General features: G+C 40.9%; 1 protein-coding gene and 1 long non-coding RNA gene across 2 annotated transcripts in view; one reads left to right on the top strand and one right to left on the bottom strand.

Annotated features, from left to right (window-relative positions):
- SYNPO2 (synaptopodin 2) overlaps window positions 1–25,454 on the top strand; it is an 85,886-nt gene that overhangs the window by 43,733 nt on the left and 16,699 nt on the right. Inside the window, exons 2-4 of the mRNA XM_068402755.1 lie at window positions 14,257–14,408; window positions 18,754–19,553; window positions 22,840–25,022. Coding sequence (XP_068258856.1) covers window positions 14,257–14,408; window positions 18,754–19,553; window positions 22,840–25,022 — 3,135 coding nt within the window. The remainder of the gene's footprint in view (window positions 1–14,256; window positions 14,409–18,753; window positions 19,554–22,839; window positions 25,023–25,454) is intronic.
- On the bottom strand, window positions 15,639–19,344 carry LOC137664584 (uncharacterized). Its single transcript, XR_011048358.1, has 4 exons — window positions 19,009–19,344; window positions 18,698–18,785; window positions 17,042–17,122; window positions 15,639–16,028 (listed from the first exon to the last, which is right to left on the bottom strand). It is a non-coding gene; the product is annotated as an uncharacterized lncRNA (long non-coding RNA).

Here is a 25,454-nt window from a genome sequence, read left to right as displayed (position 1 = left end):
TTATTTAGCAATTACCAGTTCTAATCTCCCTCTGTACAACAGCTAACAAAATAAAAACAAATGCAAGCGCAGAACAGTATCTTACAAGTAGAGAATGAAGCTTTCAGTAGAAATCACACTGAGAACGTTAATTGAGAATACATTAAGACAACTGACTGACCAGATGTACAACATTTTAACAAATATCTTTTCAATATCACAAAATTGCCAGGTTTATTAATAAAAACGACAAGGATAAAGTTCACTGCCATCTGAATGCATAGCCAACAAAAGTCAGAACTGATCTCCAAAACTTCAACCAGTTACTTGTTTGGGAAACAGTGTAGAGATTTGTTTAATCCCAGAAGGAAACTGTTCAGGAACTGGGGAGAGGCAGCCTGGGATTCCTGCCTGAGACAGCTGCAAAGTGGATCAAATTAGGAACATGTCTTTGCTGCAGAGTAAGCCAGCAGCACTGATGACATTTAGGAAGGAAGAGGGGACTGCCATGGGAAGATTTCTTGGGTGCTTTCTCAGTGAGGCAAGGGAAGGTATAGAGCCACTTCACAGGAGCGAGGGAGAAGAAAGTTTCGGCTCAAAGCAGAGTTAGGCACTTCAACACAGACTGGGAAGAACGAGGAGCTGGTTTCTGTGGCACTACTCCAGGGATGAGTATGACATTGCAAAAGGCCTTTAGCAGAACCATATTGTAGAGTTACAACGAAGTTCCTTAAGTTTATCATTATTAATCCCTTACAACTCCTGCAATTACCTTGAAATTTTTTATAGCTTGTGCCTGGCTCTTAGATGTTCTAATGCCAAAGGAACAGTGCACTGTTCTGGTATGTCTGCACCAAAAAAAGCACTCCAGTTCTTGCCCACGTGCCGCTGCGGGGCAGTGTTGCTTTGTTCAGAAGAGCAGGGAGCTGGTACAGTTCACCTCCCTCTCCAGCCAACAGAGCTCTTTCATTTATTTCCTTTAGGTGCAGTCCCTGTACTTACACCATAACAAATGCCCACAATGCCAGCAGTGCCATCCAATTCTGTTCCTGCCCTATACTCAAAAGCAATATAGTTAGTATAGAAAGATGATTTCACCAATAAATCTGCAAAGGTACCCGTGGGCACAACAGTTCAGCTAGAGCAGCAGTTCCCCAAAATACTTGAACTGCTTCTTGTACTTTGTATAAGCCAGGACTAGTATGCCAGTGTATTCAAAAGCATTCTGAATGCACATTTCAATGTCAAAAATTTTATTTCTTCTGAATAACAAACATCAAAGTAGAGACTGTTATTTCCCCTGCTATTCCTTGTTCAGTGCATTGGGTGGATGAAGGAATTTCCCTAGTTCAAACTATTCAGGAATTGCTGCCTATGCTTCTGCATTGCCACCCACCAGTCTGCCCCGTCTTATCTTCTGCATGACACAAGACTGCTGTCTTTCCTTATGTGACTGGAATGCTCTGCAACATCACTTCAGTTGCTGTGTTTTTTCATCCCCAATTCAGATAGTGTAGCTGTTCATAATTGTATTCACCTGAAGCCAAACAGGTTATGTCACAGTCAGCTGGACCACATAAAAACAGAAGCAGAAACCCAAGACAAGACCAGCATCAGTTCAGTCCTGCCTCCAATTTAGAATTCATCACAGGAGCTGTGTCAGACTACAGCAGAAATGGACCCAGAGTCCTTAATTTAGCCCTGTTACCTCATCTAGTTCTTACTCAAGCAAAACCATATTGGCCCCAACTGCTGTGCTAACATTGGCAACAGCTGCTAAAACCAATATTACCTGGGCTGCCTCTGAAAGTTTGACCAGACCAGAAAGTTTCCCATGCTTCATAGACAAAGTATCCCCTGGAAGTCAAACCGTTCCTCTTAAAATTGCCGCAGAAATGACATTGAGAAAGTTAATTGAAAACACCAGTTTAATCAATTCTGTTCAGATCTTTTTCCTATATATTCATACAAAAATAGAGATTAACAGTAACAGTTATGTGTTTGCTGGATGATTCTATGTGAGGAAAAAATAGGCTTCAGAAGAAGGCTCCCTAGCAAGCCAGCATTTCAGACAGTGCTCTGTTCTTCTGCCATTAACTGTCACTACTGTTCTTAGCCCACCTGACCACTCTATCTGATTGTTTTCCTGCAGCACCCAATCAGTTTAGGTGCACTTTGTACTCAGGATAACTAAGAAAACTGTAGTGGGTAAGACTGAGTCTGTAACATCAAGTTTTACCTAGTTTCCCATGAAGGACGTGACAGTAATTTGTTGGGTTTTCCCAGTGTTGTCACCTGTTAGCATAATAAGTTGCCTTTTGGCACCAAACTGTGCTTGGAACTCTCTTCCCTATTGCATCATCACTCGTGATAAAGAGCCTTTTCTGACATTTTTAATGGCTAAAGAAATTGTTTCAAGAGCTTGAGAAAAATTAGAATATTAAAACCAAATACTGGGTCTTCAGTTCTCATCTCAGTTCCCTCTCCCCCCAAAAGACATCCAAGTCAGAATATCTTTCTGTTTTCCAGTTTTACACAGAATTTTTCTCCCCTACTGAGTAACAAGTATTCTCACGTATTACAAAAAAGTAAGTCTCCCCAGCACAGCCTTATATAGCTCTTTGAGTAGAATCTCTCTCTAAAAATAGAAATCTTTTTGACATTGAAGCTCCAGGCAGCATGGAAACTGTTGCATTTCAAGCTGAAGCTTTTGGAAAGTGTGCTCTGTATTTCCAAGTGTCCCACAAATGTGCAAAATGCACGACCTGTCCTGTCATGAACTTTGAGTAAATGAGATGTTGTTTGCAGCCCGTGCTGTTACAGCAATAGTTTCTTAGAAACAAGCAATAAAAAAAGAATGTAGCACTGTCAGAAGGTGCTGGATTTACAGCTCTGCAAAAATAACACCCTTTCTTTTCCCCAGTATGAAGGCTGCCTTCATACACAACTGCCAGCCTTTCCCAGACTGCCTGACCAGGCAAGATACCCTGAGTTAAGCCCAACACTTGTAGTGAAGACAGAAGGACAGATGAAAACAAGCAAACAGAAATATCACACGTCAGGGTAGCAGTTCTTAGGCAGATATTCCTCTCAGGCATACACAGAAAGGAAAGGGCAGGGGGAACACAAACCCTTTTGGTCCAGCTTTTGAAGATGCTGACAACTTGCTCTTACTGAAGTCAGGGACAGAAAAAGCCAACTCTGCCAGCATGCCTGAATTGGAGACTGTCAGAATAGGAGGTCTAATTCTTAAGAGCACTAAGTCCGGGAGTATTAAATAGAGCTCAGCACCTCTGTGTCAGATTTGCTCAGACACGACTGTGCAAGGGCAACTGCCACAGATGGACTATTGACATGGGAGCCAGAAATCTGGCTCAGCTTCCACAGTTACACTTTGAGTAAAACAGCATTTCCTCCGTGTTCTGACTACAACTATCCATTTGCCACGCCAAAAAAGTTATTCTTCCATCACTGTAATATTCCCGTCAGCACATTTAACATGAAACTGAAAGTACTGTTATTTCCAAATTAACAAATACAAGCGAGTACTGATCTTAAAATCCAAATGAGGAGACGTGTATATGATTCTAGCCTACCTTGAGAGAGGGTCTTTCAGCCTTCAGTTCCAGGGCAAGTCTCATGCTCTACTTGCAAGGTACTTCATTTTTACTCTGGTTGGCCCCACACTGGAATTCTGATATACAGCCTTACACAGTATTTTATTTAAGAGCTGAAAGGCTGCTCATGAATACTAATCTCCACGTCAGTTTTATGAAACATGCACAAATTAACAAATGGGTTCAAGGACTGACTACACAAGAAGGGACTGAGCAGGTGACAAAGGAAATCTTTGCAATAGATGTGTATTCCCTTTTATTTTATAATTATCTTTGGTTAAAGGCATTTCAGACTAAGCCACTGAAAAAGAAGGAAGAACTTTATGTGATGGTTTGCATCAATTCAACTATCACCATTTTAAAGCTTGATCGAATGAAACTAAGGTAAATTCTGAATATATGCTAAGCCCAAAAATATTGAGACTTAGATAAGGAAATCTTCATGGCAGATTATGGGCTTTAATTGTTTGATTAAAAGCACAGGTCTAAATAACATGCTGAGTGTTGTTATCAGGTGAGTGGCAAAGCCCACAGAGGGAATACTTTTGTCTCCTAGTTCCCTGGAAGCTTCAGAAACATCTCTTGAGAGTCTCCAGCCACCATCTTCCCCCTCATTAGGGCCTCCAGCACAAGCACAGAAACCTTGTCTCCTCTGTTGGGAGAGCAAATCAGGATCACTGACCTCCCCTGGTAGGCATGGATATCCTTGGTGTACACCCACCCTCTGAGCCATCATTGCTGCTTTCCCAGCCAGCCTTATTTGAGCCACCAGGAAGAGAGGAGGCTGCTGAACATCCAAATTCCCCAAAAAGTCACAAAAGAGGAGCTGTCCAGGACAGCAGCCAGGTGACACCAGAAGGCCTCTACACGAACCTTTGTATTGGCATTCACAAAACATTTACCCAGTTCAGCAGAGCTTTCCTTTCTAAGCAGCAAGATGGGTTGGCCTGATATTGCTCTCAGTTTTAAAAGATTGTTTCAAAACATCACACCCTAAATGTGAGGGATGCTAAGTAAATTAGAACACTGATAAAGGAATTTGCATGCTTTGTTTGTTTGTTTAAATAGTGAGTCCTGGGGAATTTGTCTGAAACTATTTCATGGCTAAAGCCATTAGCCAGCATGAATTTGTCCATAAACTGTCTAAGATATGAGGAATCGGACAAGTAGAGAAATGTCAGGGAATAGTGAAACTTGGGTGAAACAGTGAAATAGGCAGTCCTGACATTTGGTCAGTACAGAACTTTCCAGGGAAGTAGAGATGCTTGAGTCTAGCTGACTTATTTTGAGAAGTGAAAGAAACAGAAATAGTTCAAGAGAGAAGAACATGTGGAGTTTAATGTGAAATCCTGGTAAATAAAGCTACCAGCTTTCACAGAGGACCATTTTTTTAGTCTAACTGTAAGTTTTTATGTAGCTGAACAGTCCAGCTAATGATGACTGCAAGTAATGGGAGCTGGAACTCAGACTCTGTATTGAGCTCCCAGCTGAGTCTGGGCCACTGTTTGATTCATACTTCTCCAATGACTTGGAGCTTTGTGTTTTCCTTTGAAGATGAGGCATTGGCCACTTTCTTTGTGCACAGTACAATAATGTTTAATGTATATTATCTAGATGCTGCATTTACCAGATGCTTGTGTTATTTGATTTCTTTGAACAATCTGACTCATTTGTGCTAATGTAGTCCCAAAAGCCCCCCTACCTTGTAATTCAAGATCTGGCCCAATTGTGCTGAGCATTGTACACACAGAAAGCTCTCATAATAAATACAGTGCCACTGCTTTTTGCATTGGAAATGAGGCAAAGCTTCTAGTTACCTCTTCGTGATCCTTCTGGTGTTGACTGAATTGCTGAATTGCTGCCTCGGCAGTGAGGCAACTGGCAAGAAATACATCATTGGGCACACATTTCAGTATAACCTTGACATCACTGACAGTGATAGCTACAACCCTCACTGAAACAGAAACCTGCAAGACGGCATTTGTTTCTTCTTGCTGCCTTTGCTATTCCTTTTAGGAGGATGATCATATGCCAGGCTTGTATATTTGCAAACTCATGACATAATGTTAAGGGATTGTCGTAAACAATACCATTTCAGGGAATAGACTGAGGAGACTGAATAACCACTTCATTTTAACTGTCACTGGAGTAGTTCTGCTCTAAGGATTAAATGTGTCATCTCATATTCAGATTTGTAATGAGAACCCTCCCTCCTTTCCCTCTCTGCCTGTTGCCCGTCCCCCCACTTCAAGTGTATTTGGGCAGATGACCAATGGAGTGAAAATGAGACAGAGGAGCCACACAGGACAGAGTAATTGATACAGGATATGAAGCTAGGAATGAGTGGGTTTGACAAAGTGCACACTAGTAGCTGAGTGGCTCATCTGCCTGCTAGTAGGATGGATTTATGGCCTGTGTGTCACTAATTAAGAAGCCAGTTGTCCCCCCACCTGCCTAAAAAACCCACACACCCCTGTCCTCCCCAAACATTGCTTAGTCTGAAAGGCAGGTCACAGGACAAGCCATCAAATTACACAAACTTGCTTTGGACTAAACTGAGGAAAGTACAAAGATCTCCAGCAAACGCTTTCCCTCCAAACTCACCATTCTCCCACCAAGACAGAAAGATTTTCCCATCTCAGCACCACTCTTAGTGCTGGGTAACTTTCCAGATGTTAATAGAGTCTATGCTCTTATTCAAATAGACTCTCTTCTCTTCCTTGCTACCTTTGACCCACAGCAAGGAAGATGCCAAAGGTGGTCTGAAGCTCCCAATGATGTTCCTGGGATGATGCACCCTCTACTATTGCTCAGATCTGTGCCAAAGGCCAGCCAAACGTTGTCTAGTAGAAAACTGCAAATTACCAGACTCAGCCTAATGGCTCTGCTTGCTCTGTAATCAGTCATAGCTGGGACTTGCAAATCTGCCTCAAACCTCATTCATAAACTACTTCTGAGAAGTTAGTTAATCCTAGATTATGTAGTTTATTTTACAGATCCGAGGTACAGGAAAACTAGCTGCAGCTGAAAGTCACAAGGCCACCTCCGCTCTCCTGAGACAAACCAAACTTCACAAAAGCCCAGAGCAGTCCAGGCAAAGCAAGGAACCACCTATTAAACTTGGGACCCATTTAACCATGGCTGAATGCAAGCTTTCTCCCTGTGAAACACTGCTCTGCTCTTGTCCCTTTGCCCAGAATTATAGGAGTGAGTTAGAAGCAATGAGTAGCACTGTAGCACCGAAACCCTCAAACTGCCCTCAAGTTAGAAGAACTCAAACCAGTCGAGTCCTTAACTTGGCAACTATTCTGCCTTAACCAGAGACAGTAAGTTGGCCTCTCAGCACTGACTGCAGTATCTGTGCTAGTGCCAATGGTAGCCTTGGCTCTGGAGCCTATAACCCCAACTCCAGTCAAGACTGAGGGATGGCCCATCCAACCTCCAGCATGGATAAATAAGCCAGAGCAAATTTTATCCTAACTGATTTCAAATTACAAACTATTAGCCAAAATAGCACAGCCTGGATCCACAGACACCCTCCCTTTACCGTAGTTTCCACTGTGGAAATGCAGCAAACAGTATGCATGCTTACTAGCCCCACATTAGGCCCTAGGGCTCTGCCAGCATAACCCACTCAAGAGCAGTGCTTATTTGCCACCTGACGTCCTTACTCATCACAGCAAAAATGCCCGAGTTTGGGCTGTTCCTCCAGTCTTGGTCTGAGTCTGGAATCTCAGTTCCACACTGCCACCTGTAACTGAAAAGAGCATCCACATCAGCCCATTTCAAACATGATGATGCTGCAAAAAGCAGTAAGAGCTTTTGCTCTTTAAGTTACATCTGGAAGGTTGGAAAGCCATCTCAGCAGGCCTCTGGATAGCTAATGCTGATTTTCATTGAGTCAAAACATGGTGCTGTGTGTCAGAGGCCTAGAAAAAACAAGTTGTGGGTCAGTGTTTTAAAAGGCTAAACACAAGCAATTATATGTTCTGGTATCAGCTCTGACTGTATTAATGGAAGAGTCAAGAATCAGGAATATGCAGTTAATGATTATGGAAGATCGCGTATTTGAGTTCTCTCCCAACAAGATTAACTCTGTCAGGGAAACTTGCAATCACATTGATGTAACATGCTTTTTCTAAAGGACTTGCCATGGCACCACAGATTTTGTCTGAGAAATTTAAAGCAGCTCCTTCCTAAACCACGTAGCAGTATGTATTCAGTTTGTTCTGGTTTACGGTTAAAGCTGTATGACTGACTCCAGCACCCCACTCTCTGTTTCTGTCTCCTCTAGTTTTCCCCTCCATTTGCCTCCAAGGACCTGCAACTCCTCTTCCTAGAGGATGGCAGTTGCTGGCATGGTTCAGGCGTACCTCTTCAGTATCTTCCTCATACAGTTATCCACTTTCTAGTTCTGTAGCTAGCCCATACATCTTTGTTTTACAGCACTGCATGATGTGATACAAACTCAACAGAATGGACTAAAATATACCTCATATCATGTATCTCTCCGTTAAACAAAGAGGAAGCATATGGCCACTTTTTCCCCCTTTCCCTCTCATTTATGGGGATGAACAGAAAAAGAATCCAGACTTTTTTTTTTCTTTTTTTTTTTTAAAGAAACTGAACTGCAGGTCAGTTTTTAGTTATTGATGTTTTAGTTACTGCACCTTTTTAGTTACTTCTCACATACCTTTGCTGCTTTATACCAGCAGCCACAAGTTTAAGCTAGAAACACTGTTCTCTCTGTAACAGTGTGCATATACCCTATTATTATCTTAGCACCACCAGAAGGTAAGTACTTTCAGATGGCAGTTTTTGATTTTTACCTTTCATTTACCTGTCCTTCGATTGCAACTTTAGTATAAGAATTGTGACACTTTTTCTACTGGAAACACCTAGTGCACGGCCTGAGGACCATACTAATAGTGCAAGTACAAAGCAGTTCCACTGCTGTATCAGTAGCGAGTTCAGCCCAAGATTAGGCAGTGGATATGCTTACCACAAGGACTGTCTATTGTAGTACTTCCAGTGTTGCCTCAAACTGTTCGGTAGCAGATAATATAGCCTTTTTATTCTCTATTTATTCTCCCTTAACCTTATAATCACAGAAATTCTTTTCTCCAGGCCATAAGCTATACTGGTTAAAAGACTTTTGATGCTAACTATATACGAAAACGCTTGGTAAAGATGCGTTATTTTCTCAATCCCAAAGAAGCATTGACAATTCAATTATCTCTCTGCACAGGGGGCAGTGGGAAAGAAGAAATGAAAACGCAGCTACAGTGTTCACGGAGAGATAAAAGTTGGTTAGAATTTAAAAATAAGCCAGGAAGCATAAAGCCAGTCACTATTCAAGCAGGGCAAAAAGAAAAGGTGAATGGAAACAGAGCAGACAATGCACAGCCACACTATTGAGAGGCAACAGCACATTCCTCTCCTTGTTACATGTTCACCAACTCACCAGCAGCACTAGTAAAACAGAAAATCAGCACAACATTTTAGTTTTGATACATCAACTACAAGTATGCAGTAGTACACCCCAAAAAAGGATAATCTATAGTTAGGCTATACACTACATGTGTTGTACAAAATGAATAACAGACTAAGTGCTGCACCCAAGCTCACTATTGGGAAATTTGCTGTGTCGCCAGCATACCAGATCAATATTTCAGAGGTCATTATCTCATCCCTTCTTCAGCTGCTAACTTTGGATTTCTGCCAGAGAAAGGCAACCACTAGCAAGATGATACACGAGTACATTAGGCAAAGCTTGTGGGAATTTGAGCAGGCTTTTCTTCTCCCTGAGATCAGTCTGCTCTCTGGTTCCAAACGGCACAAGTGCTCCGTCAATATATAAATGGTCAAACATGTTCTTTAACCCTCCCACAACAGTATGTATAAGAAGTTGTACCAAACTGCATTTGTTGAATATACTACGAAGAGAACATTATGGGATGGAGGAGAAAACAGCTATGAAACTGAACCAGTGCGCTCAAGAAGTGTGATTTCACACGTACAGTGCAACAGGAGGGCTGACCAAAGACAGAGTTAAACAATAAGTAAAACAATAACTAGAGAGTACCATCACCCCTTTGCAAGAATGTCCCATGAACTTTTACATAGTAAACCATGATTAAAGTTTTGCTTTAGCTGTGAGTTTGTAAGTAAAGCCAGAACCTTTCAGACAACTAGATCAATGGGTTTTAAAGTTAAAAAGTACCTTCACTTTTTGTAGCTTAACATCCTATATCACATATTTTGGCATAAACTACTATAATAGTATACCAGCTGTTCAGCTTTTCTAATGATTAATTTGGTGATAATCAATGGCAGCACTCCCACAAAATCAAAGAGTAACATCTTACCTCACCTTCTGGAAAGACTTTTTAGATTAAATCCAACAGTTCAAGAAGTGCTGCAGACACTAAAGAACATTAAGTAACAAATTGGGTAGATTGTGCACATGCTCAGATTGCTCGTTTTCTCAGATTGGTGGCTCAGCTGGGCTGAGCAATCATTAGGCCTGATTGGTCAGTCAGACCACATCTGAAGCACATCACTTAAACACACATCCCAGATACAGGTGTGTACTCCAAGCAGCACACCAGAATAAGATTAAGATATAAATCATCCTTCCCAAAAGTCACGGGTAAAAGCAAGACCATGAAATATCCTAATAATTTCTTAGTTGTGCAACTGGAGAACCAGCACTGCAGAGTGTCCTCAAGTCCATTTTCCTCAGTTTAAACTACAACTCATTGACCTTATTATCAGGTCCAACATACCTCAACTCTCTGATCTGCTTATTATAGGGCTCAGACACACAACTAAGATCATCAGCTAGTAAGCTGAGCCCCAGTTGCTGTCTGTGCATCCACTTGCAGCCACAACAAGTAACAGGTGCATCTACTTTAGCTTTTTAGCTTCATTGGAATTATATTTTTTGAAGCAAAGAAAGTTTCCCTGAAGAATAACAACTCTGTGGATATGAGGAATTGCTCAGCACTTGACATTTTAAGCAGCAAAGGGCACTCCTGATAGCGTGAAATTCTGGATATAGGAGTAATCTGGGAACAAAAAGAAATTACCTAATTCAGGTAAATTGTCCAAGTAATCCAGCACTGTTCTTCACACCGCCTAGCAACAGCCATCTAAACACCTGAAATTAGAGAATATTATAACAAATGGCTCAGAATAACCTGTAGTCTTTATGTACAACTATATACAACACTTTAATACTGTTAAAAATTCAGAAATCTAAAACTCCTTATGGGCAGAGCATGCACAGCATTGACTAAGGTCAGTATTGCTGCAACGCCAATACACCTTGTACAATGATTTCCTTAAAACTTTTGGAATTCAGAGTAAATATTTCCATTGCCATTTCATTGGAAATTTTGTGACTGGAAGAAAACCGAAGCATTCTAATGAGTGCATGATATATAACTTCAATAATAAAAAGGAAGAGTCCTGACCGAGGGGGAGCAGAAAAGCAATCCAGGTAGCACCAGGGGAAAGTGGGCTAAAATGCTTCAATATACCCCAGGAGCAGCTGGTGTCTTGACAGGTTCAGCACTAATGGTACAGGCTCAGCTTTGCTGTGTTATACCAGTATTGCAAGCATTGAAAAACTAAGAAAATCTTTACAAACTTGTTTTTCTAGTAGTGAGATCTCATTCACAAAAAAATATGGGAAAAAACACTTTTCTTTCCTAAAGAAAACTCCAGGACAAAGCAGACAGGAGAACCAAGTAACTGAGGAAGCCTGGGCTGCACTATGCAAGAGCAATCCCTAGTTTTGGAAGAATCTCTTCTGCTTTACAACCAAATATGCCTTGCTTTAAGTTCCCAAAAACTGGATGAAGGTTTCTCACTGTCCCCTATGTGACCAAGTTTTATTTTTGCTAACAAAGGCAGCTTTTATTTCCCAGTGGGCTTGTCAAAGGCTTTCTGCCAAAACTTCCTTTGAGAGAAAACTGTCCACTAAACACATATTTTACCAGGAAGATCCTGCTTTCCACAAATTTTCTTGGGATTTTTTTTTTGGTTGGTCTTTTTTCTTTTTTTTATCCCCAGAAATCTGGAAAGTTTTGATTTACATGAGTAAATTACATGTTCATTTTTGTGGGTTTCCAGTGAAGACAAATAAACAAAACCAGAAACAATTACAGCTTGCCTGGCAAAGCAGTCTACATATTGCTGAGTAACCTGGTGATATCCTGAAGCTAAGATAACACAAATGATGACAGTGTTTCTACCCTAGCAGAAACCTGCTATAATTTACTACACAACCTGCCCTTCCTGATTGTTTGTCAGTGCTCTCTCCTCCCTTTTATTCCCCCAACAGAAACACACACACACACAAAAGATAGTAGGTGATTTTATACACACATTGTTAGAATTTGGGAGGCACAGGTGTCTCTGGGGGAGGCTGGGAAAAAAGGCTGACTTACAGTCAGGAGAACCATTAATACATACAGCATGTACAGTGGGATCCTGCAATGGCAAAATCACGTTAAAGGTTTGATTTATGTGGATAAGCCTGGAAATATGATACTGACAGGAAATGTGCTCTAATGTGCTATATGAACTGAAATGCTACCAGAGAGTGAGGTACAGCAATTCTTTCCTGTGTGACCAGTCAAAGAGACGCTGAGTTTTCGTATGAAGGTCCAAATATCTCACAATTGTGATCCTTCAACAATTCACAAAGCAGCAAAACGGACTGAGAGGCCCTTTCAAGAACTTTAAAGGAAATTCAATGCCCTAGTCTATTTTCTTTGCATGCTACCAAGGAGTCTATTTAAAAAATTATGAAATTGGTTGAGCTGTGTAGCCATTCATGTAGATCTAATAACATGGTACATTTGTACTTTTGCTTTTTGACAGAAATCACTGAAGTTATGGAATGGGTAACAGTTTCTTTCCCGAGACAGCTGTAAGGGTAATCTATGACAGAACTGACCCCAAATTCTCAGACATTTAATAAAGAAACAGAAACAAGTTTTCTTCTCATCATCTAGGTATCATATTATGCTATGTCAGAGTTCACATGTTGCTATAATTGCTGTTTACATTCAGGCCTAAGATGTCTTATAAAATTTTAATAGCATATCCTCCTATTTAAAAAAAAAAAAACGGTAACAAAACCTCAACCCAAATCCTAGCGCATCTATGAAGCAAAGCATTCTAAACGCTGTTTAAACTGTCATTTCTTCCCAAAGTACAAGGATGTTTATGCTCTTGCCTAAGGCAAGATAAACAAAGCAGCATACCACTCCATATTTGTAAGTGTTGACTCTGCAAGGTAGAAGCTGGCTCCTGTATGCACCAGGCTTCTGTTTCTTCACTGCTCTAAACGCCATAATATGACATATGGGTATGTATAAATTGAAACAACAGAGATATATGGCCCCGCCACAGGAGAACGTGCAGTCTCACTCTTTATTTCACATATCATCCTGTCTCCAAGAAACTTTTAAAAATTGCCTCCAGAAATGCATCTTAGGTACCAGACCAGTGGCCTAATAGTATATTGGGGATAATTCCATGGGTCTGTGGGACAGCTGCATCCTCAAATCTGGTGTATCTCAGAACTAACTTTCCCAGAGTCAGCGTGGACTGACTCCGCTGCAGTGAGTGTAGTAGAACTATATTACTTCTTTAAAAATTTTCCAAGAAAATGCTAAGAGAATTAATAAGGATAATGTGTCGACCCACCAACTGAATATTGTATAAGGCCGAAGTACTGACACCAACTGGCAGAAGATTGAGAGCGAAGAACCCAAGGACAGCCCTTTTATGTGTATGTGTCATTTTAAAATAGAATCCTGCAAGCATCCTGGTTAATATAACATACTGTTTGCCAAAAATGTACTTCAAAAACAGCAGTCAACTGTATGGCATACCTTGAGTGGTGTTAAAGCTGTCTAAGTTTTGTTATACAAAGACTATGATAAGTTAGAACATGCTGCCAGTGGAAAAAGAAGTGAAACAGCAAAACCAGAGCTGTGTGAGGTTCTTGAATGAGTACTTAATGGGGAGGGTTAAACCATAACAGGCGTATCTTAATTTAATAAATCAGGGCACTTACTCAGATGACTAAACATGGATTTAGGATCTCCAGCGATTCAGGTGTTTATAGTCTGGCAACTAAACCTACAGTTGGGCATCTAAGGAAATGTGTCCAGTATACCAGAAGTCTGTATACCTACAGCTCTAACAGCATGTAGGTATTGACATTCTGCCCAGAGAAGCCTGAAGTTATACACTCTTTTAAAATCTTGGCATAGATTTCAACTCTAGTAGTCCTTCATTTTGGAAGAAACTAATAAGATTTTTTGCATTTCTGCTAAACTCTGATCAATTGATTGTTGTCCAAACTTTTACGTCTCCCTTTTTTTTTAAAAAACAAATTCCAGCCTGTTTTGCATCTAGCTCACAAGCTCAGTAAAGCAGAATTTTTTGTATTTGTTAATATTGGCCAGAACAGTATGAACCTCAACTTGGCAAGTTATTCATTTGTGTTACTAGAAATTTGTGAACAATAATGGTGATCCTTTTTCTTCTGTACAGACAAAAGTTGAGGACACGGTTGCTGCTGTTTTCAAATGAACACTAATTGTGCAATGTGGAATTTGTTTTTGACTCATTGTAGGTTCGCAGCAAGAGCAAAGCAGCTAAGGCTGGACTGCATGAGGGAGATGAGGTGGTGTCTATCAATGGCAAGCCTTGCGGAGACTTAACCTATGCTGAAGTTATTGTTCTGATGGAAAGCCTGACTGACGTCCTGCAGATGCTTATCAAGAGGTACAGGAATGCTCAGAATGCTTTGGTGCAATTCTGTTCAGTGAACCATATGGAAAATGCCAGTTTTGAAGGCACTCATTTTGCAGACGTATACTGTGAGCTTCTGACAGTCCTCATCTATGTCTGTAACTCTGCTTGTTTGTGTGGAAAAGGGAGGGAAGAGAGAGTATTTGATCTGAAAGAATTAATGTATATAATTCTAACGGTACAGTTCAGGCACAGAATTAAGAGTACAGTCTCCAAATGTAATAATTTTATTTCTTATTAAGTATTCAAAATACTTACAAGGCCTCCACTACCTTATCTGCATACTGCAGAGTCTTACGTTCAATTATTCTTTCCACCGCTTTGAAGTAGTGAAGTGTTGTTATTCCCCACAGATATGGAAGTGAGGCTTACAAAAAGCAAAGGCCGTATAGATGGAGAAAGTGTGTCACACAGATATGCCTCAATGATGACATGGCAAATGGTCTTCTTGGGTGGCAAAATGCGTTAGTCAGGAGGGGGAGAGGGTCTGGAAATTATGAATTCTATTTCTGTAGCTGTTATCACTTCACTAGATGAGGTGGGGCAAGTCACAGCTCTCTGGGTCTCAGCATCTCCATTTATAAATAGTGATAGTGAATTTCAGTTTTCTTTGAAAATGCTTCGAGCTTCTTAGAGAACCTTCATGTAAATTTGCAAGCAAGCATTACTGCACACTGCCCATCAGTCTATTCTAATGACTGTTCTGTAATTGTCATTGGTGTAATATATTCAATCTTGAGTTCAGAATCACCTACAGTAAGAACATTCTCCCCAGACTTTGTGAATTCAGACAAGATGAACTCTGAATTGCCTTCAGTGTGGGTAAGAAGACAAAGAAAAGACCCGAGACTTCCACGCTCCTTGTAAGGAATTATGGCTCCCCCTTGAGTTACTGTAATTCCCTGTGTCTGCTCTCCCACAGGCAGGAAGGACCAGGGGGACAGAAGGGGTCAGGATTCATCACAACAGCTAACAGAGCAGTGTCACTGGAAAGGCTGAAAGGACTCTGGTGCAAAAAAGGCACTTGTCTCTGGTTACCAGGGATGTCTAAATAGCATGTGAAATTCCTCTGTGGTTTCTGCAACCCACGCAAAGGAACTTTCCTAAAGTGTCTAGTAGTTCAAAGTTACAATCTGCCTTCAAAACAAGATACTCTCAAGAAGTATTCATTTTATTTATAACAGACATTTTGCATGGCCTGTCTGTGCATGTTGTCATAGGCTGAGTAATGGATCAATGTGATGAAGTCAGGGGAACAGTGATAGCTGAGGATTACAGCTTACCTTGTCCATAGTGCATAGCTCTCATTTCTGGTTCAGCAGTGTACCATTTGAACGCTCCTCGTGATATCTGCATTCTTATGTTTTTAATTCATAACATGACTACTGGAACTGCACTTGTAAAAATGGTATTTGTGGCTGACCAGCTGTCTTCTTTGCAGCGATAGAAATAGCTCCATATGCTTTGACTCCTGCCTGTTGCTGCTCTATAACTGATATTTCAGTTGGTCTGAAGGCCACAGTACGCTCTAGCACATCTTCCATTCATTCCGTTGCCCTTGCTTGAATGTATGGTGAATGGGCAAGACACGTCCTGAAAATCAGAACAAAACAGAGTGCTTAGACCACATAATTCAGTGTTTCATGGAATAAAACTGTGTCTGTTAGAAATTTTAAGAAAATTGCAGTTGCTCAACACTCTGAAAGTGACTAAAACATTCTAAAGGAATCCACCATGAGAATCTTTGAATTTCATCTCATCAGCTCATCTCCCCCAACTCCCAGCCCCTACTGTCAGTATCTTCCAGGGTATGGGACAATAAACTGAAACACTTCTCTTCTCCTGCCACCTCCTTTCTGGGTAGTAGCCCTCTCAGCACGACCACCAGAAGGATTTTTCAGGAAGTGTCTTAGCATCCTCTGAGAGCAATGAGAAACAAATCCTTCCTTTCCTGAGTAGCCACTTGTTAGCAGCCATCTCAAGAAAACACTTGAAATCATGAGGGAAGAATAATGCCTAATTAAAGTGGTGTTCCAATGGTGATCTTTACATCCAAGCATCTTTCGCTGGCAGGGAAGAATATTTCTCCTTAGGAAGCTTCTGACTGCTCCTGAACTATTTGCATGACGGATGAGATTTTCATAGGCATTCATTATTGGCCTAATTCTGCTCTTACTAAGCTTACTGGGAGAAAAATTAGGCTTTTAAAGTAGTTTTTAAAATGCTACTTGGCCTTTGATGTCTACAAAAAGTTTTCCCAATCCCCTGTAAACCACAATCAGTTACTGACCATCAGTGCCCACAAAAGCTTTGGTTTACAGGATCAGAGGAAAGAAACACCCTGCAGGGCAGGGACTCTCCAGATGCCACGTGGGAGAGCATCTTACTGACCTTCCCGACAAATGCTGAACAGATGTATCCGGGAAACATCGAGAGTGGGGACAGAAACAGAAATGCTAGCCTGCCCTTTTCACATCAGTGTTAGCACCTCTTGGGCTACTGCTGAGTCTAGAAAGAAAATTTCTAGGGGGAAGTAGGAAGCGTGCTCAGTGCATACCAAAATGAAATGCACCATGTAGGGAGTAAAACATGACTCTGAGACAAACCCTGCTGTGCTGACTCCATGAGTTCTGCTTCCTTCCTGGAATTACACCAAGGGTGTTGTTCCCGCAGTGAGCTGGAAAGACCTGAAACAAAAATAATAATTTGACAAAACAGCATCTTAAATGACAAAAAAGAGATCAGACCCAGTATTTTGCCTCTTGACACATGGATACACATTTATGTCTATATAGAGTAGAAGTATATCCATAAGTAGGAAGGGCCTTTTAAGGTGGAAATCTTTGTCTCTCACACATACACACAATCACTCAGCTACCAATAAAGGCTGACATTTAGCTGGCCAGCCCCCAGTCTCATATCTTACAAGGAAATGTTTACAGATTTCTGCAATTTATCTCTACTTAAGAGCAGTACCATTGATCATCCAAATAGCATAATACGATGGAATCCAGCAGCACTCACAAGGAGCTCCCTAAATTAAAATCTGTCTGACCTTTATGTAGCTCCATATGTGGTTTAATGGATGTTACACATTTTATGCTATTTGAGGCAGACCCAGACTGCTACAAACAGTATGCTGCATGACTAGAAAAGCAAGTGATATTGAAGTTTCTTCGCTGGACTGACAGATTTATTCCTTCTCTTGCTTCTTCCAGCCTTTCTTTGTAGGGGGTTCCAAAGTTTCAGAACACCTGGGACCCACTTTTGTTTTCAGAAATCTCCATCATACTTGCTATTAATACTTTACTGAGGATACCTACTGCTTCCGTCATTTGAAAAAGTGCTTTGCTACCTTCTAGTCAACAGAAAGCCTTAATAACATGCTGCAGTCTTGCTGTACAGAAATGGTTTCTTCTCAAATTAATAGTAGTCAGTATGGCCCAGAGTACTGAAAAAAGAAGCTAGAGAGTACACTAGGAGTCCTAACACCAGTAAAACAGCCTAACTGGGCCAGGGGAATGAATAGTTTAAAAAAAGGGAGCTACATTGAGGTATATAGTAGGCTTCAGGAAGTCAGAGTAATATTTGCCCATTAGAAATACATATTTTTTAATAACTAGGAAATATTGTATGGGTTCACTACCCTTTTTCACTCGATCACTGGAATAGGCCCAGAATGTTTTAATTATTCCATGGTATATAAGGATGATAATCTTCATTGGAATTCTTTGAATGTATAGATAAGTATTCATTCCTCTCCCTCTGATTGTCATCCAGGACTTATCTATTCCTTAGAGAGTAAACTCTTTGGGACAGGAACTGTATGTGAGGATGGTGCCTCAAACAGTTGCAGTAGTAGCCGCCACAGAGCCAAAAATTAACCACTCTTCTGGTGTCTTGCAAAGTTAATTTTCTCATGCACATGTGAAATATGAAGAAGTATTGTCCCAGAAGTCCCAGCAGCATTTGTCTGAAAACACTATAACAGAAATGTGTCTGTGAAAGCATGCTGCTGTTAGGAATGATATAATTCAACATTGCAGAAGGATGGCAGTAGGATCATAGTTCTACTGCAGCAGTGTAATTTCCCTCTTACTGAACTGTTAAGTTGAAGAATGTTGAAAGGTACAAAGATGCTTCAATTTAAGATCTCTACATTCTGGGAAAATTCTTCTGCTTAAATGGACCTGCTAGGAGGTACCACAATTAACAGAAGGGCAAAAATACTATACAGAACTTGCTTTTGTAACTGTACTTACAATTGCTGTGCTTACAGCAGCTTAATTTCTTGAATTACTTGTTTATGTATGTGCAGATCCTCCAACGGCATAAATGAAACCTTGAGCGCTGAAAGAGAAAACGCAAAGCACGATAACATAAAAAATGAGGACTACAGGGAGAGTACCACACTGCAAATTAACACAGCGAAAGAGAGATCCCATGGAGATCTATGCATCACAGAGATATACAGTGAGACTCACCAGGGAGTAGGAGAAAGCAACATACACTTTTCTGAAATGAAACAAGAGACCACACAAAGCCACAGAATTACTCCTAAAGTGATAGGCACCTCCAAAGTGCTCGTGACAGATGAGGCTGCTGTCAGAGGGAAGACAGAAGAAAGAAGGCCAGGTGCTACGGTTGAGCTGCAGTTGTCCCTCTCAAATGACGCACACAAGGGCACCAATGCTCCTGCTGTGACCCTCTTAGGGGCAGAAAAATGCACCCCTTCGGGAAGAGGACCCAGTGTACAACAAGACAGGACTAGCCCTGTAATTGCAATTCCCCTGGGCATGAAAGAGGGCAACATCCAGTGGTCAAACAAAGTAGTCCAGTTTTCTAGTGGCACTGGCAAAGAGGTCAAGAGGATCCAAGGTACAGCTCCATCTCTCCCCAGGGTGGAGGTGATCCTAGACTGTTCGGACAGGGAGAAGGAAGCACCCAGGTCTCTAGCTGAAAGGGGGTGTGTTGATTCTCAAGTGGAAGGAGGGCAGTCAGAAGCACCTCCTTCCCTCCTCTCCTTTGCAATCTCATCAGAAGGCACAGAGCAGGGAGAAGACGACCAGCACTCGGAAAGGGATCACAGACCTCTCAAGCACAGGGCGAGGCACGCAAGTAAGTATGTCTCATCTAATCATTTGCACTGCCTGAGGGTATAATCTTTTGTAACTTTAAACAATTTCAGATTTTGGATTGCATTAAAAAGTGTTTGGAGTTTTTTCTGCAGTTTTCTAACTTTCCCTCTGTCTTTTTCTTTTAAATGATATTTCTGTTATTGCTTTGTATGTTTTTTTCAGGGTAATACAATGATCCTGGTGATGAGCCAAGACTATACCCATGCCTTAACTGTGCTGAATAACTTTGCTTAGTAGACTTCCACTTTCAAATTAACTCATTACTTTGTCCAACTAAAAATACTTACATCTCCAAAAAGGGCTGAATTCCACTCCTCTTCTAATGTATATTCACAGGCAATCTGCAGAATATTAACAAGAAAAGCAAGTTGCTTGCACATGTCTGAGGGAATCCTGTGGATTTCTCCTTTTATAGCAAAAACTTTGTGTTGGCATTTGCATCATCTAAAATCAAAGCCATGCCACTGCTCTTAAAAGTTAATAAAAAAGGCTAGTAGAAAAGCTTGATGTTGCCTGCAGAAGAGATTTTGACAGACACTAGCATGTGTATAACTGTTACATGATCCTTTCAGTTTTGTCAGTCTTCTCTAGACTGTGAAGTGAACATGCTATTTCTTCTGATTCCCCTACCCAGAGGTCAGCTTCAAAATGTGTCCAAGAAGTCTACATGAAAACTTGCAACTGGATCCAATATTAATTAACTGAGTGTAGATATGGTTGTTTTATTTATTATTTTATCCGTTTGGGACTTTTCTGTTGGTTGCTTGCTCTTCCCCAACAATGTTAAGAATCCTGTCTGGGGATTTGGTAGCAGTACGTCAAAGGTGCTTGAATGTGTGCAGTGATATACTGTAGCAACAAGCTATTTCATATGCAGTGTTGGAATTAGTCTGCTAACCCACTGCTAATTCCTCTGTAAGCATATTTTTAGCATGATAACCATTTGTATCTTATTGGCAAGTGGATTAAGCAGTTACTTATTCCTAAGTGTCTGTATGCAATCCATATATATTTAGCATATTAAATGAAGCATAAAAGAAAAGTGCACATGCTTTACATTTTGGCTGCGAAGTTAGAACCAACTGTGGGACTATGCCTGTCTTTCTTAGAGAATTACTTGCAGTGCCTTTCTAATAAGGCAAAAGTACAAAGCATGAACTACATATTACATGATAAATTCTGCTTTCAAATAGGACATAGATTATGTCCTTTTTCCATCTCAACTATGACAATCTCAATTCCTTCTGACCTAGTGGCAGGTCACTATCCTTAGGAACCACTGATTCAATCTATAAAAATCCTTGCTTTTATTATTATTATTTGTAAAATCCTATCTACACATTAGAACAAACAAATTGCTAAGCACAGGGGAATAATCTGTGTGCAGCAAATACTATGCATGTTTTTTGTAAAATTAGAAGTTACAATGCAGCATTTAAGTTTAAACTAGAGAAGAACATTTATTATAGGTGTTTGATCTCTTCAGCAGAAAGTTTCTCTGTAAACAGTAATCAGATTATTTTACCTGAGCAGGTAACATTTCTTCTGCCATCTTTTGAAACTATTGATTAAGTAACTATTCAGATAAATTAAGAAAAAATACGCTAGCAAAACAAAAAGTTTCAATTTTTAATTCCCACAGAACTGCATGGGTACCTGCTGAATCCCCTTCCTAGAAAAACACTCACTGCTGATGCAAGTAGCTTATTTGAAAGCATAGAACTTACACGCTGAGGGGCGACCATTTCTGGTCACAGAGGCACTCTAACACTAAAGCCCATACTCTTAGAAAATGTCTTCAGTGACTATTGTAAGCATTTGGATTGTCAGAGGACTGAGCCAAGGATTTTGCGATTTGTCCGTCTCAAAATAAAATATTACAAATTGCTGGTTCGGGTGCCATGCTCTTTTCTCTTTTATGGGTTCTTGTGAGAACCATTGGTCCAGTCATGCTCTCATCTGGCATAATGGCAAAACTCCAACTGTCTTTAATAGGAGAATTATCAGACTCCACCTACTGACATGGCTAAAAGGATCATTAATAGAATACACTACATGGCTTTCTTTAATGAGTTTGCTTCATTTATACTAGTAAAAGATACGAAATAATTTACTGTTGTATTTTCATATATCAGAGGCGTGCTTTTTACTTTTGAAATTAAGTGGAAGGGGACCATTGATTTAGGCAGGAATAGCTTTAAATTCTAGCTTTTTCAAAGGGAGAAGCTATTGAAGCTGTCATTCATGAGATGCAATGGTAGAATATAAGGAAGGGAAAGAACAGGAACACGACCTGACTAGCATTGCCCAACGAGGCACATACTCTACGTCATATAACATGGAAGCACTCATGCTTATGTACAGTGCATCTATCAGCTTTAGAGCTGCATCTATTCCTGTTCCACATCACTTGAGGAAAACCAATAATCTATGCTTTAAGAAATATGTATTATTGATATATGCTAGCAAATACTCTTGAGAAGTTAGTCGAGCCTCCTCCATTCAGTTCTCAAATGTGTATTCATTCTTGCCACATTTTCAAAATAAATATCCTGGAGCTGTTATATCCTGTGCAATTTTGGATTACGTTTCAGGCAAGTAATGCTTGTTAAAAGACTGAAACCTGCTTTCTTTGAGTGCTATGGCCAAACTCCCTTGTCTTCCAAGGGGCTGAAAGTTAGTGCTGATGGTTTCTGTGGATGCCTTTTTGGATGTATACTTGCTTTTAAATAGCTAATACATAGAAGCGTACCGACTCCTATCAACTATACACATTTTGTAATGCATATGAGTAAAATAAACCCATAAATGGAAGAAGCTGCTACCACCGTCAGATAGAATACACTCCGTTTCATTTGGTCTCAGATGTTAAGCAGTCATGGGCCTGGCTGGCTGGGAATGTCTGCTATAAGCCTAGGAACTGTGGGCAAACACACAGTTTTGGTAAATTTTGATAAATATCAGACCATAAAAACACATATAATGTTCCTGTTGAACAAAGAAAGTCCTAAAGAAAGTGATGTAGCCTTTGAACTTGCATGGGTGTGACTAAGAGTGCTGGGTATGGAATTTACAACACAGTTGATATTGTCAGAAAAGCTTAAGTATAATGACCTCTCCAGCAAAAGAAAATAAATGTTTTAATAGAGGGGAAGGGGACAGTGGGTAAATTTCAGTCTAGATAAATGCAGAACTATTTGTTATTAGTCTCTTTGTATTTTTCTGGGCTGCATGCAATTAAATGTGCACTTCAATTCTTTCCACAGGGCTCCGGCGAAGTGAGAGTCTGTCAGAGAAGCAGGTCAAAGAAGCCAAATCTAAATGTAAAAGTATTGCATTGCTGCTGACAGCAGCTCCCAATCCCAATTCCAAGGGGGTGTTGATGTTCAAGAAGCGTCGTCAAAGGGCAAGGAAATATACTTTAGTTAGCTACGGTACTGGGGAGTTAGAACGTGACGAAGAAGAGGGTGAAGAAGGTGAAGGTGAAGAGGGGGACAAAGAAAACACTTTTGAAGTGAGCTTGCTTGCAACGAGCGAGTCAGAAATAGATGAGGATTTCTTCTCTGACATTGACAACGACAGTAAGATTGTGACATTTGACTGGGACAGTGGTCTCCTTGAGGTTGAAAAGAAGACAAAAAGTGGAGACGAGATGCAGACGCTTCCAGAGAGCACAGGTAAAGGAGCCCTCATGTTTGCCAAGAGACGACAGAGGATGGATCAGATCACAGCTGAGCAAGAGGAGCTGAAGGCACACACAGCACATACAGAGGAACGAAGGGAAGCCACCACATCAGAGAACTTCCAGAAAGTAAGCTCTTCAGTCTATCAAACAAAAGAGGAAGAAATGTCAAGCCAGCAGACCCGTATGAGCAAAAGCTACACAGACATGAGCCAGAATCATAGCAAAATGGTACAACAAAATGGCTTTGGCTTAGCACCAGACACAAGCCTCTCTTTTCAGTCCTCTGAAGCTCAAAAAGCAGCATCTTTGAATAAAACAGCTAAACCCTTCCCTTCTGGGGTTCAAAACCGAGCAGCTGCACCATTTTCACCCACAAGAAATATCACTAGTCCTCTTTCAGATATACCAGCACCACCTCCTTACTGCTCTATTAGCCCACCATCTGAGGCTTTATACAGACCCGTTTCAGCTCCTGTAGCCAGCAGAGGTGCCCCAACTGTGTGGTCATACGCCGAGCCAACAGAACACATAGCATCCAGAGATGAAAGGATTGCGGTGCCAGCCAAAAGAACTGGGATACTGCAAGAGGCAAAGAGAAGAAGCACTTCAAAACCTATGTTCACTTTCAAAGAAACACCCAAAGTAAGCCCTAATCCTGCCCTGTTGTCCCTTGTACACAATGCAGAGGGCAAAAAAGGTACTGGAGCTGGTTTTGAGTCAGGACCTGAAGAAGACTACCTCAGTTTGGGGGCAGAAGCTTGCAATTTCATGCAGACTCAAGCATCTAAACAAAAGGCCCCTCCTCCTGTTGCTCCAAAGCCTTCACTCAAGGCCTCTCCTACTGCTGGTACTCCAGTTTCACCAGTTTGGTCACCTCAAGCTGTGCCTTCTAACAAGGCTCCTTCTTTCCCAGCACCAGCCTCACCTCAGGCAGCATATCCTGCACCACTCAAATCTCCACAGTATCCTCGTTCTCCTGTCCATCCCCCAAGTACTCTTAACCTAGCTGGTCCTTTCAAAGGGCCTCAGGCCACCCTAGCAAGTCCAAGCCATACACCCAAGACAACACCAGTCACACCAAGTGCTGGAGGAACAAAGCCACCCTTTGAGATGCCACCAGCTATGAGTGGAAAAGGAGCACAGTTATTTGCCAGAAGGCACTCTCGAATGGAGAAGTATGTGGTAGATTCAGAGACTGTGCAGGCAAACATGGCACGAGCCTCATCTCCAACTCCATCTTTACCAGCATCTTGGAAATATTCATCTAATGTCCGAGCACCTCCACCTGTTGCTTATAATCCCATCCACTGCCCATCTTATCCTCCTGCTGCTACCAAGCCCTCTTCTAAGTCCACTGCTGCTACCAAAAATACAAAAAGAAAACCTAAGAAAGGTCTCAATGCTTTGGATATTATGAAACATCAACCGTATCAACTTGATGCATCTTTATTTACTTTTCAACCTCCTAGTACTAAGGAAAGCCTTACTATTAAGCAGACATCGAAGTTGTCCACTTCAAAGCAAGCTCTACCTTTCAGACCACCTAGTGCTGGTTATCCTACTAACACCCGGGCATCGTCAGTGTACTCTGTCCCAGCCTACAGTACACAACCTTCGTTCCACTCAAATGCCTCTATCCCAGTAAATGAGTCATATTCATCTACAGGCTACTCTGCATTTTCTAAGCCAGAAGCCACCACATCTTCTTTGTTTACTGCTCCAAGGCCAAAATTTTCAGCAAAGAAAGCTGGCGTCATTGCACAGGTGTGGAAGCCATCAGTTATTGAAGAGTAAACCTTATGGCTGAAACTTAGTGTCCATTTTGCTTTCAATCAATTGTTTGCAGTGGCAACCTGACACACAAACACTGCCAATAGTATTCCTTAGCCTACTTAATAACATCAGATATATCACCTCAAATCTGGGTCCAAAATATTTGAACTTTTTTAAGGAATCAAAACAGATACAAATTTTAGCACATTTGTGCATATTATCAGATGCTTTATACACATAACATCTTGAAATGAACAGATACCATTTTATTAAGTAAGCAGGACACTAGGTTTTTGCTTTAGGACTACTACAACACAAACAACAGTAAGCAATATTCCTGGTATGTCAAATTAATAGACAAGAGCTTTCTTTCTGCCCCCCTCCCCAACTATGTTCTAATAACCTAGGGATTTGAGGACTTTT

The sequence above is a fragment of the Nyctibius grandis genome, chromosome 6, assembly GCF_013368605.1.
Source record: "Nyctibius grandis isolate bNycGra1 chromosome 6, bNycGra1.pri, whole genome shotgun sequence".
NCBI lineage: Eukaryota > Metazoa > Chordata > Aves > Nyctibiiformes > Nyctibiidae > Nyctibius > Nyctibius grandis.
This window is presented reverse-complemented; position numbering and strand designations above follow the sequence as displayed.